The sequence below is a fragment of the Chelonia mydas genome, chromosome 5 (genome assembly GCF_015237465.2).
Source record: "Chelonia mydas isolate rCheMyd1 chromosome 5, rCheMyd1.pri.v2, whole genome shotgun sequence".
NCBI classification, from domain to species: Eukaryota; Metazoa; Chordata; order Testudines; family Cheloniidae; genus Chelonia; species Chelonia mydas.
The window spans coordinates 89153439-89166776 of NC_051245.2; the positions used below are offsets into that span (position 1 = coordinate 89153439).

Consider the following 13338-nt stretch of genomic DNA (forward strand, 5'->3'; position numbering starts at 1 on the left):
TAAAACAAAAACCAACTTTAATAAATCATGCAGGTTCAGTGAAAGGTTTTTTATTACTCCCTGTTTTTAACCAACGCACTTAAGTACTATTTTAAAAAGGGTATTTAACAGTTGGCCAGAATCAAGTGTACTGGAAATACATTCAGATAGGCATGAAAACTTTTAGATGATTTTCATCATAGAACCATGGAACAGACTTATTAGTTCATTCACTGAATTCCCCTGCTACTGCAGGATCATTTCCTATAGTAATTTTCTAGTACTTTGTCCAGTCCAGTTTTAAATTGTTACGGGCTTCTACTATTTCCCCTGGGAGGCTATTCCACAGCCTTGTACATTATCTCACTGTCAGGAAGTTTCCTTGATATTCAGACTGAATTTTCCTGTGTTAATTGCATCTAATTACATCTAGTTATATGCCTTTGTACCAATCATATTGGTGCCAATCCAAGATGCCGTGTTTACACCATTCCAGTATTTGTAGCATATATTCTTTCCCTTAGCTATTTCATACCCAATTTGAAGTATGAAATCATAAGGAGTTAATCTATAGCTACTTCTCTAACAAAGATTTTTCTCTAATAAGCATGCTCATTTTTAATAAAATGTGGGGGTGATCTGAATGATCAATATCTGAAGCTTGTAAAAACAGCCTACTTAATTCACTTAAGAAAGATTCATATGGGAGCTTAGAGTTAAGGGGTCAATGTTTTATCCCCTGTGCCTATCCTCTTCTCCTGGACTTGACGGATAAGTAGATTATTTCAAGGCCAAGGACAAACTAATATACGCCTGGGAAAACTAATGTTACAAGCTGATCTTTTTTTAATTTAAAACAAAAAATGTATCAGGGTTATTGCCTTAGATGAAAAGTTTTAAAATCTCAAAATTATTAATAACAATTTGACCTCCATCTTTGATGTGTGGGTATTTTTATATGTATACAAAATACACATGCGCCCTTTTCACGTTTACACTGCCATTTGAACATTTTGGACTTCAGAAATTTACTTTTGGGAGTTCAGACTGGAAGCTGATAGGCAGCTATGAGAGCACAGATATGTAAGGGTGCTCCGAGCAGAGTAATAAAGGGACAATACTACACAACAACTGCTGGTTGTGCTGTTCCTCAGCATTAAAGGCAATGCTGTTCATACGTTTAGGTGATATTCTTGTTTCAACACCTTGCATGCCCAACAGAAATATATACCCCAAATATTTTGTGCTGATGTAGTTTAGACAGCAGCTGAAATTGTATGCAAGCCTGTTTACGTACAGAACACCACAAGGTCAGCAGAAGCTTGGTCTTCTCCGACAATATTTTCTGCTATACATGAAATCCGTATTCCACTGTCCTTAGATGAAACATTCCTTATGGTTAGGGAAGCAGGACTCTTACTTGTATTACTCTACAAAGAGAAGAAAAAGTATTTGGCTTGAACAGAGTGTAGAGCAGGGGTCTCAAACTCAAATGACCACAAGGGCCACATGAGGACTAGTACATTGGCCCGAGGGCCGCACCACTGACCACGCCCCCACTCCACCCCTTCCATGAGGCCCTGTCCCTGCCCCACCTCTTGCCACCCCTTCTCTGCCCCATTCCGACCCCTTCCCCGAAATCTGCACCCCAACTCTGCCCCCTCCCTGCCCCCAGGGGGTGCAGGGTGCAGCAGGGGACTCAAGTGCAGGAGGGGTGCGGCAGAAGGCTTGGTCAGGGGGTCAGGGTGCAGCAGGGGGCTCAGGGCAGGGGGTTTGGCTGCAGGAACCGTTCAGGGGGCGGGTCTGGCCCGGTGCACACCGGGGCAGGGCAGGCTCCCTGCCTGCCTGCCCTGCCCCCGCGCCAGTCCAGGAAGCAACAGGGGGTACAGGGAACCTCGGCCAATGGGAACTTCAGGGGAGGTACCTGGAGGAGCGGCCAGGGCAACACACAGATCCCTGTGCCCCCCCTCCCCCAGGTCCCGGCCGCTTCCCAGAGCAGCGCGGGTCAAGGCAGGCAGGTGGGGAGCCTGCCCTGCCCCCGGTGCGCACCAGGCCAGAGCCACTCTTGGTAATCGCTGGGGGGGGGAGTGCAGGGAGCTGGCAGACTGCAGAAAATAACCTCGCAGGCCGCCGCATGTTTGAGACCTCTGGTGTAGAACAAGAGTGACACTGGAATTAGAGTCTTTCAGTTACCCTTCCTCTTAACCTTATTGCTAGAAAACTGAGTGTTACATTTTATTCAACGTTGTAAATCAATGTACTGGGCCTGATTCTGGGGGCCTGTGTTGATTTACACACATATAATGCCACTAAGGAAGATGCTGATACATGCCTTCCTTTGACTTCAATGAGATCACATCAGGAATAAATCAGGCCGGTTGAGTTATACCCCTCAGTGGTACTAGTTGAAGGAAAAAGGGAATATTTCTACTCTGTGCACTGCACAACCTCAATTACTCAAACATTTCAAAACATCCCAAACTTTCAGATAACTAGGGGTGTAAGCCAGAACCCCAAGTGCAGATGTCGAAGTCAACCACTTGGTTCCTCTATTCCCTGTCCTGTAATATCCAGTCCCTCCCTTCATCTGCCCTCCTTCCCTTGCTCCATATGGCCATAGTCTACAATCCTCCCAGCTCCCACTCCCTCACTTTGATGGCTGGCTCGCCTTCCCTCTCTCCAATCCCCTACCATGGCTCTGGATAACTTCTGTTTCCATGTTGAAAAGGCTGATTCTACTGCCTCTGACTTTCTTTTGTTAACTACTTCATGAAATTTCTAACTTTGGACTCACTTTCCCATTCACCGTCTTATTAACTCCCTAGGCCTGGAGCCAGATCCTGGCTTCAGTGGAGCATTGCACAGCTGAAGATCCGGCCCCTGATCTTTTCCAGGCTCTCTAATTCCTGATCACCACTTGTTTTTCTTCAAATTTATTACTTCTTAGCTCCTTTCTTCCACCTCATCATTTACTCCTAAGGTTCATCTCTGCTCTTATTTCCTCTTAATCTTGCTCTCTCTCCTCCTATACTCCTCCCAATCAATGCTTTACTGTTACCTCACTCTGGGCTTTACACCTTTACTCACGCTGTGGGCTCAGCATGGTCTCTCACACCTTGACTACCAAGTTCCCTCTCTCCTCCCTCAGCTCTCTCTTGAAAGCCTCTTCATATCTTGAATCCTTCCTACAGTAAGCTGGTCTCTTCCACCACCTGAACTAAAGCCCATGATTTGTCTTACGTGTGTTTGAGCATAGGCAGATAGAAAAAAAACCCCACAGTTATTGCCTCAGTGTTTTGTAAAGCACTCTGTACATTTACAGCACTAAATAAATCATAAAAATCACCATATGCACTGCAAAATTAAAGTACATTGTGATGAAGTACAAGTAAACTGGCACTCTTAAAACAAAAAAGTTTTGCTTCTGATCTCTTAACTTGGTTTCTTAAAATGACCTCTAGTTTGTGTCTCTGGTCTTTAATTTCATGTTAAATATAAAGGAACCTTTTTTAAAAAATTAATAAATGAACAGTTAGGACTATTGTTTTAACATCTTAACAACATCCTTTGCTGGGATTCTTCTTAATATGCACTTAAGTGCTGAGCCTGCAACTGAATCTCTACTAAAGGGCTCCAGCACCTGTAGAACCCAATGACTTCAATGATACTCCCTGAAGCATAAGGATCCGCCCATGAGTGTCACATTTCAAGATCAGGACCTTAAGAGACTGTCTTTTTTACAACACATAGCACAATGGGGCAACAGTAATACAAATAATAAAAGTTAATAAGGGTGAAATCCTGGCTTCATTGAAATCAACAGCAAAACTGTTGACTTCAGTGGAGTCAGGATTTCACCCCAAAGCTATCAATGTAGCTTTACTCTACCCGTGAGCAGCCCCATTGAAGTAACTGGTGCTCAGCAAGTTCAAGGGGGGCATAGATCAACATTCATATTGCACTCCCCATTAGTACCTGGCCCGGGCCCAGGAAGCTAATGATCCAACCATCAGACCAAATTCGGTGATGAATCCTGGTCATATGCCACATGAGACACACTGCATGTACGCTAAGAAGAAGCAAGTTCAACAGTCCATCCATGGGGATTCAACTGCAGGATCGGGACCTAAGTGCACAGTTAAGAAAACTCCAGTGGCAGTCAATTGGACTATATGCATAAAATGAAGCACATCGGTTGCTGTTTGCAGGATCAGAGCCATTTTCTGGGATCTTTCTTTATAGGAGAGGAAGGAAAGAAGACAGAGAAGTAGCAGCAGGAGGAGAGCAGAGAACCAGAAACAGACACATGAAGGAGAGGAGAAAAGGAAAACAGAAGAACAAAATATAGAAGGGCAGAGATAGTGGTGAACAGTAAAGGAGTTTAAGAAGGTACTCTGTTATACTACTGATGAGACTAGTGTTATTCCATAGGTAAGGCTGAAGCTAGCCTTCCATTACAAGGCACTCAAATTTCACAGGCATAAAATTATGCCAAGATAGAATTTTTCTGGAAAGTTTGAAGTAAATTGAAAAAGGCACTTTGAAGATAGGAGAGTTTTTAAAAAATGAGGTGATTTCACTTCTTGAGCATTATCCTACATTTGTTCTGGTACATAACTCAAAAAAAAAAAAAAAAAAAAAGGCTTAGCAGAGATTCCCCCAGATGTTTTAATCTGTTAGCTTTGGTGAGGACTGGTGCATTTGGCTAGTTTCAGGCAGGTTATTTTAGCTATTAAATTCAGGTTCTCTGTACTTTACAGACCCCCTGTGTTCTTAAATCTGAACAACCCCTAAGGAGATGCTATACATTTTACATAGGTCCATGTATATGACCACAATGGAGGAAGTAACAGAGGGTTGAAGAAACATGGAAGTGGGGGGCCATCTAGGGAAGTAGGAAGAGCCCATGAACAGCTTGCAAGCTCCTCCTATCACCAAGGAATTTGTAAACATTTTTAAAAATCCAAGGCAATCTCTGGGAAAGAAGGACACAAGGCTGTAACTATCTAGGAATTACTTACTGGAGGAGGAAAAAAGACATTGTGAGAGGGGAGAGAGGGAGACAGAACCAGCTATGCCAGCCTAACCTTCCTGAGAATACCCTCTAGGGAAATCACTAGCTGTGCTCATAGACCAGGGTGGGCAAACTACAGCCCACAGGCCAGATCGGGCCCACAAACCGTTTTAAGCAGTGCACGAGCTCCTGCTCTGGAACTGGGTGGGGGCCACACCACACGGCTTGGCCCTACTCTGGCTGGGGCACTGGGTCGGGGGCCTCACCACGCGGCTTGGCCCCACTCTGGCCGGGGCGCTGGGTCGGGGGCCTCACCACGCGGCTCCCAGAAGCCGCGGCATGGCCCCACTCTGGCTCCTACGTGCTCCAATGGCCCCCTCCAGCGCTACAATGCGAGCTGCAGGGGCAGTGCCTGTGGAAGGGCAGCGTGCTGAGCCGTCTGGCCGTGCTTCCACATAGAAGCCAGAGAAGGGACATGCCACTGCTTCCGGGAGCCGCTTGAGGTAAGCGCCACTCACAGCCTGCACCCCTGAGCCTCTCTCAACGTCCCAACCCTGATCCCCCTCCCACCCTCCAAACCCCTCGGTCCCAGCCCAGAGCCCCTCCTACCCCTCAAACTCCTCATCCCCAGCCCCACCCCAGAGCCCCCCACACCCCCAACCAGAACCCTCACACACTCCCACACCCCAACCCCAATTTTGTGAGCATTCATGGCCGGCCATACAATTTCTTTTCCCTGAAGTGGCTCTCAAACAAAAAAGTTTGTCCACCCCTGTCATAGACAATCTCTGTTCCCTTTGCACTGCAGGACAGGATCTGAAGACCACGGTCTAACCCTTTGTGTCTAGGGCCATGCACCTCTTAAGGGCCAAAAAAAAAAAAAAAAAAAAAAAATTTAGGCAGTTTGTACCCCAAGGTAGCAGATGACCCCACTTAAAACCAAAATCATGAACTCCAGAGCACAACGTAAATAAAGTGGATTTAAGCTGTCAGCAGGAATAGGCTGCACACTTGTTAAAGTCCTTATCAATATCTCCTTCATCAGAAGGAGATGCATTGATTAAATCCTATCTTATGCACAATATGAAACATGGACACAGGAGGGTAGGGACATGAGGGACAGTCAGTTATTTGGGTGACCTTGGATAAGCATGTCCATACTTAATTGGTTTTCACTATTTCTTATAGTGTAAAGTTAACATTGACTTTTATGGCTTACACTTGGTTTTTGTTGTTTTATAGAAAAAACAAAACAAACAAAACAAGGTGATTCCCCCACAAAAATAATTCATATTTATAACCACAACCCTGGTATAACCACATTTATGGCCTGTGAATAGTAAATTTACACACACAGCTTTTATCATCAGACTGCCATTTTCTATATAATGAGTGTTGTGACCATCAAAACTCATTTGACCTTCACTCTCCTGATTCATTTTCGATAGATAGATAATAAGACAAAATATCATATTGCCTCTATATAAATCCATGGTATTCCCACATCTTGAAAACTACATGCAGATGTAGTATTCAAGAAAATATATATTGGAATTGGAAAAGGTTCAGAAAAGGGCAACAAAAATGATTAGGGCTATGGAACAGCTTCCATCTGAGGAGAGACCAATAAGACAGACTTTTCAGCTTGGAAAAGAGACCACTAAGGGGGGGGATATGTTAGAGGTCTATAAAATCATGACTGGTGTGGAAAAAGTAAATAAGGAAGTGTTATTTACTCCTTCTCATAAACACAAGAACTAAGGGTCACCAAATGAAATTAATAGGCAGCAGATTTAAAAGAAACAAAAGGAAATATTTCTTCACACAACGCACAGCCACCCTGTGAAACTCTTTGCCAGAGGATGTCGTGAAGGCTAAGACTGTAACAGGGTTCAAAAAAGAACTAGATAAATTAATGGAGGATAGATCCATCAATGGTTATTAGCCAGGATGGGCAGGGATGGTGTCCCAAGCCTCTATTTGCTGGAAGCTGGGAATGGGTTATTGGGGATGGATCACTTGGTGATTACCTGTTCTGTTCATTCCCTCTGGGGCACCTGGCATTGGCCACTGTCAGAAGACAGGATACTGAGCTAGATGGACCTTTGGTCTGACCCAGTAGAGCTGTTCTTATGTTACCAGGACCCTTCCATAGAACCGTAGCGCTATCAATTATAAATTGGAGGCACAGAAACTTAAATAAAAGCCATTTTCTCAAAGAAAGAAGTGTTTGTCCCAGAAGCACTGTCGATGAAGAATACCTGAGGGAAAAATGCAAGGTAAACAAATTTGCCATTTTGTATTTTGATTATGAAAAATAATAAGCTTAAGACCAGCCACACAACATTCTTCAGCAGGTATATCCTTCTCTGGATAGCCAGCTTTTTCAAAGTAAAACTTACCTCATGTTTTGAAACAAGATTAGCAACAACCCAGGATACATTGGGAGATGGCACCCCAGTAGCTTCGCAGTACAGTGTGGTGCTCCTTCCTTCCACAACAGTGAGGTTATAGACACTCAAGTTTGCTGAGGGCAAGCCTGTGACACAAGCAAAAAAATATGTAAGCGTTTGTGTTTGTCATAGAGATAGGGTAGATATTTAAATGAGCTGTTCAACTCTTTGACAACAGTCTGTATATAATCGAAAACTCTGCTTACTCAGCTAATCAGAGATTCATTGTGGTTAGATGCTATTTGGTCAAAAAATGCAAAGAGCACATTTGGTACTATGTAAGTGAAGCCCTTAAGTGGTGGTAGGAGTGACTGTGTGTGTTTTCTCCACTCTACCAATCCACCTCCCTAGAAAATTTTAGTTTATTTTCAAGTGCCTTAAGATATTGAGGTGGGAATCATTTTCAAAAGGTAGAAAGGATATTCAGATGCCTAACTCCACTTGTGCCTTTGAAAAATCTCACCTTCATTCTTGAGGGAAAATAAGATACAACTTACTTTTCTCATTTGTAGTGGTTGCAATAAAAATCTTCATTTTCCTTTTGCCTAATTAATACTGTGGTGGTATTCCTAGCGTACCCTGCGCTATATATACACTAAAGGGAAAATCTAGCCCACGACATCATGCAGGGTCAGGGGAAAGAGTCCCACAAACAGTACAATCGGAGTGGCTCCAGTCCACAAAGAGGTCACACACACGTGAAACCCAGATCTTCAGAGACAAACTGAGTAGGAGGGGCAGGGGCTATGGGCATGTCAAGGGAAGGAAGGGGCAGAGCCAGAGCAGCTCAAACTGTCCAAATCCTCTGCTCCTCAACTGTTTCAGGGCCATTTCTAAAGGTACTTCAGCCACAGGACTGAACTAGCTTCAGGGAAACAGCTACTCTGTGTCATTTGCTAGGAAGCTGCTCTAACTTTTGTCTGGATCAGTCCTGACCCAAAGAATCAGGGAGCTGGAACCTGATGCTTCATCCCTTTCACCTGCATTGAGTGGTGCTCTGGTGTAGGAGAGAATCTAGCTCCACAAACCTATTATGGAGGAGATTTTCAGAAGAGTTCAGCTCCCAGAAGCTCCCTTTTAGGCACCCAAATGAAGGGGTCAGGTTTTTGGTAGAGCTCAACACCCAAAACAATGGCAACTGTCAGAACAATAGGAATTGTCATGTTTTGAGGACTTTTGAAAACCCGAATGCTTCATTTAAGAGCATAAACTGGAGTAGGGCTCTTTTGAAAATATGGTCAGCAGCATATCAGGCCAAAAATCAACTTTTCTTCAGGTACATGAGAAGTGTATTTTTTCTGTCCTTCTAAACTATATTTGTTTGCATTGAAAATAAGCAGTACGCTGAAAACACGGGAGTTTTGTTATGTGAGATTGTGCCATCATCCCCTATAGAAAGATAACTTTAGCTTTGCCCTCACCACGATGTTCAGCTCAGCAGCAATCTTAGACATGTTTTGTTTGCAATTTATCTCAAATATCCCGCACATCAATAGACAGCGGTCCTAGCTATGTATTGTTTTGCAGTGAGATTTCTTTTTCCGCAACAAAGCTTCTATCTATATTTTTTTAATTAGGGTGGAGCAGATTCCATCATGCACCTGCAGGTTTACAAGTTTAGCAAGGTGATTTTTTTTATTATTATTATAAAGCCCCATAGTAAGTCCCTTATATCAGATTTGTGTTAATTAGAGCACATTAATATGTTGGCCAAAAATTCAATAGAAACTTGAAATATCACTTGAAGTTTAATTAGTTCAATAAAAATGAAATGAAAAGTAGTAATAGCAAAGGCAGGACAAATCGTTTTCCAGGCACTGATTTCTTGCCTAATAAGATTTGAAATCATCAGGAGTATACAATAACTGCTTAGGCAATTCTGCTAGTGCTTTAAGTAGTACAGTAATATGATTCTGATTATAGGCATCATGGGTTTCTTCTATTATGCTCACTTTGTAAATCATACACTGAAGTTTATTGAAACAGAGCTGGATGGCTGTACGCCTTGATGCAGTAATCTGTTTGCGAAGGTGGCCATCTGCTTTTGCTTGCCATGACTTCAAACCTCAGCAGTGTCTGTCACCCAGCCAGGCAGGAAACTAAACTAAATCCTAAGGAACATTTAGATATTAATTATGTTGGATAGGGAACATGGAGGAGAAGTAATGAGATAATCTACCCCATGCAGACACCCTCACACACCAGTTCTTAAAACTATTTGACTCCTGTGGTCATACCTGATTCTGGGAAAGAATTTTAGCCATCAAGGCATTATTGCCCAGCTTCTTCCTAGCAGTATCTTCTCTGGACAAGACCTGCCTGACATCTCTCATGCCAAATTAAAACTACTCAAGGTGTGTCGCTGTTTGAGTTCACAGAGCTTCTAAAACACACAGTTTCATATGAACCCTATCATATAAGCCCTCCCCAAAATCAAAAATCAGTGTTGACCATTTATTGCACTACTTGGATTTCCATTAAAATTTCAAGACGTCTTCTAGTGGTGCTTTTTGGTTGTTGAACTGGGTGTAGAGGACCAAGTAGCATTTTAGCTACTCGCTTACTAAAGCATGATGGCTGTGTGCTCTTTCTAACTTTGCTACTGCTGGCTGAATTTGTATTATTTTATATAAAAAAGTGTGGGATGGCACCACTGTTACTATCATGTGCACTATAAAGAACTTGGGAATTGCCATACAGGATCAGTCCTGAGGTACATCTAGTCCAGTATCTTGTCCCTTACAGTGACTGATCAGACTCATGTTTCAGAGGAAGGTTAAAGAACCCACACTAAGCAAATCGGGGATCATCTTCCCCCAGGTCTCATCCTGATCGCTAATTGAGCGAGATTGGTTTAAACCACGAAGCATGAGGTTAAACATCCCTTCCTAAATTCTTGTTAGTATTAATTATGATAATTCTGGATATTCATAATGTCCAATCTTATTCTGAATCTTGCTATACTCTCAGCCTCTACAACTGCCAGTAGCAACAAGTTCCACAGTTTAATTAAACATTATAAGAAAAAAGTATTTCCTTTCATTAGTTCTGAATTTGCCACCTTTTAATTTAATTGAATATCCTCTTTTGGGGGGTTATGAGACACTGATAACAGGAGTTCCTGATCTTTCTTCTCTTGACCATTTGTTATTTTATACAGTTTTACCATGTCCCCTCTAATTAATCCCAACTATTCATACAAAATGATGGGGTCTAAATTAGGTGAGATCTTGGAGTCATTGTGGATAGTTCTCTGAAAACATCTACTCAGTGTGCAGTGGCAATCCAAAAAAAGCTAACAGAATGTTATGACCCATTAAGAAAGGGATAGGTAAGACAGAAAATGTCATAATGCCACTTTATAAATTCATGGTACACCCACATCTTGAATACCGCATGTAGATCTGGAGGCCCCATCTCAAAAAAGATATATTGAAATTGGAAAAGGTACAGAGGAGGGCAACTAAAATGATTAGGGCTATGGAACAGCTTCCATATGAGGAGAAATTTAAAAAAGATTGGGGCTTTTCAGCATGGAAAAGAGACAATTAAGTGAGGATATGATAGAGGTGTATACAATCTTGACTGTGTGGAGAAAGAGAATAAGGAAATATTTATTTACTCCTTCACATAAGACAAGAACTAGGGGTCACCTAATGAAATTAATAGGCAGCAGATTTAAAACAAACAAAAGGAAGTACTTTGTCATACAACACACAGTCAACCTGTCAAAACTCTTTGCCAGGAGATGTTCTGAAGGCCAAAACTACAACAGAGTTCAAAAAAGAACTATGTAAGTTTATGGAGGATAGGTCCATCAATGGCTATTAGCCAAGATGGGCAGGGATGCAACACTGTGCTGAGAATCCCTAGCCTCTGTTCACCAGAAGCTGTGAGTAGACAACAAGGGATGGATCGCTCAATGATTGCCTGTTCTGTTCATTCCCTCTGAAGCACCTGGCATTGGCCACTGTCGGAAGACAGGATACTGGGCTAGATGGACCACTGATCTGACCCAGTATGGCCATTCTTATGTTCCTTTCTAAGTTAAGCTCTCCCAATCTTTTCAACCTCTCTATGATTTTTTCCAGACCCTTGATCATTCTCCGAACCCCCTCCAATTCTGAAATATCCTTTTTTGAGATGAAGTGACCACTGTCACACACACACACACACACACACAGTATTCCAGATGAGGATGTACCATTGAGTAATATAATGGTATTACGTTTTGTCTATTGATCATCACACCTTTCCTTATGCTTCCTGACATCTCATTTACTTTTGTGACCAGACTTGCACACTGAGCAGAGATTTTCATCCCCGTCCCTTTCCTGAGCTAATACAAGGTTCTAAAGTAACTGTAAGGTGCAGGAGTAGTGCAACTTTTTTCCTTTAATGTACATTTATAAACAATGAATTTTGTTTGCCATCATGTTGCCCATTCACCTAGTTTGGTTAAGTCTCTCTGACGTTCCCCATAATCCTCTCTGGTCACAACAAACAGAAGCCACCAAGGCTCTAAAATATCACAGAAAAGAGCCATAAAACTCACGTGAAAAGAAATAGTAAAAGTCTCGCTAGCTTAGGGTTTTGTATAGTGACTACCACTACAGCATCTAAGAACACAGAGAAATTTTCACTACTTTTGTAGTTTTGCTAATTGCCGATAGTAAAACATTACAGGAAGATAAAGAAAGGTAGATTAATACAAACAAGGCTCACTGATGGCAAAATGTTGAAAGTGCTCTATACTATATGATAATTTTTATTAAAATATGGGCCCTGATCCCAAAGACTCTTATACATGTGAGAAACGTAATGAATGTGAACAGACCCGTCGAGATTCATGGGATTATTCAGTTTCCTGAAGTTGCTCACATGCAAACACCTTCAGGATCAGGGGTTGCTAAACATAATTTTAAAATACAAAATGTAGAATAAAAAGTGGGATGTCTAAATTTTCACTAAATTAGCATAAAGTTACATCATCGTAAACTTTTACTCAGAACTAAGCATGCCCTTTCACTGGTCTACATAGGTCTAATTTAATAGATTTCATTTAAGAATTAAACTCATTAGTTTTTATTTAAAAACCACACACAGTTTTTCTTTGCCCTTTCTTATCAGTCATACCATGATATATTGTTTCCCTAGAGCAAGTGCTTTGTGCCCAAAAATAGTACAGCATCGGTTATAAAGAACATTAGATTGGACTTCCAAGTTGCATAATTAGAATAATTGTGTAACTTGGAATTATGTAATATGTACATAGTAACTAAGCAATTCGAGCTGTAATACTGTACAGCATATGGAAAAGTTGTCTGTGCAATATATTAAAGGTAATAAAACTTTACTTCAACAGGTAGTTCTTGGATTAGAGGTTGTCAAAAAATACCTTCTATTCATCATGAGCACATTTGGACATATTGACTTCAAGTGAGTTGCACCACTTATGGGAACAGTACTGAGCTCTTCAACCCTATACAAAATCCTTGGATAACAAACCTGAGACACTCATTCGTAAAAGGAATATTTGGCTCCATTAGTGTGCATTTATTACCTGAAGCCACATTACAGAGGGACAGTCAAACTCTGGTGGTACAGTAGAACCTCAGAGTTATGAGCACCTGGGGAATGGAGGTTGTGAGTAACTCTGAACCATAGGTGCTGACCCCGTGGGTACTCCGGGGCTGGAGCACCCATGGAAAAAAAAATAGTGGGTGCTCAGCACCCACTGGCAGCCCTGTGAATCGGCTCCTGCTCCTGCCCCTCCCCCCAGCACCTCCCACCCGCCACGATTGGCTGTTCAGCAGGGGGAAGAGTGAGGGCAGGAAGAGGTGGGGGAGGGGCTTGGGGGGAGGGGGTGGAGCCAGGGCTTGGGGCAGAGCT

The 13338-nt window shown here is 42.3% G+C and overlaps 1 protein-coding gene across 5 annotated transcripts in view; it reads right to left on the reverse strand.

Moving 5' to 3' along the window:
* The window catches only part of NTRK2 (neurotrophic receptor tyrosine kinase 2), a 265674-nt gene that overhangs the window by 207994 nt on the left and 44342 nt on the right, over positions 1-13338 (reverse strand). For all 5 annotated transcript variants that reach the window (XM_043546801.1, XM_037901775.2, XM_037901776.2 and 2 more), the window contains 2 exons: positions 7396-7532; positions 1277-1409 (listed from right to left, as the gene is read on the reverse strand). In XM_043546801.1, the coding sequence (XP_043402736.1) occupies positions 1277-1409; positions 7396-7532 (270 nt within the window). The remainder of the gene's footprint in view (positions 1-1276; positions 1410-7395; positions 7533-13338) is intronic.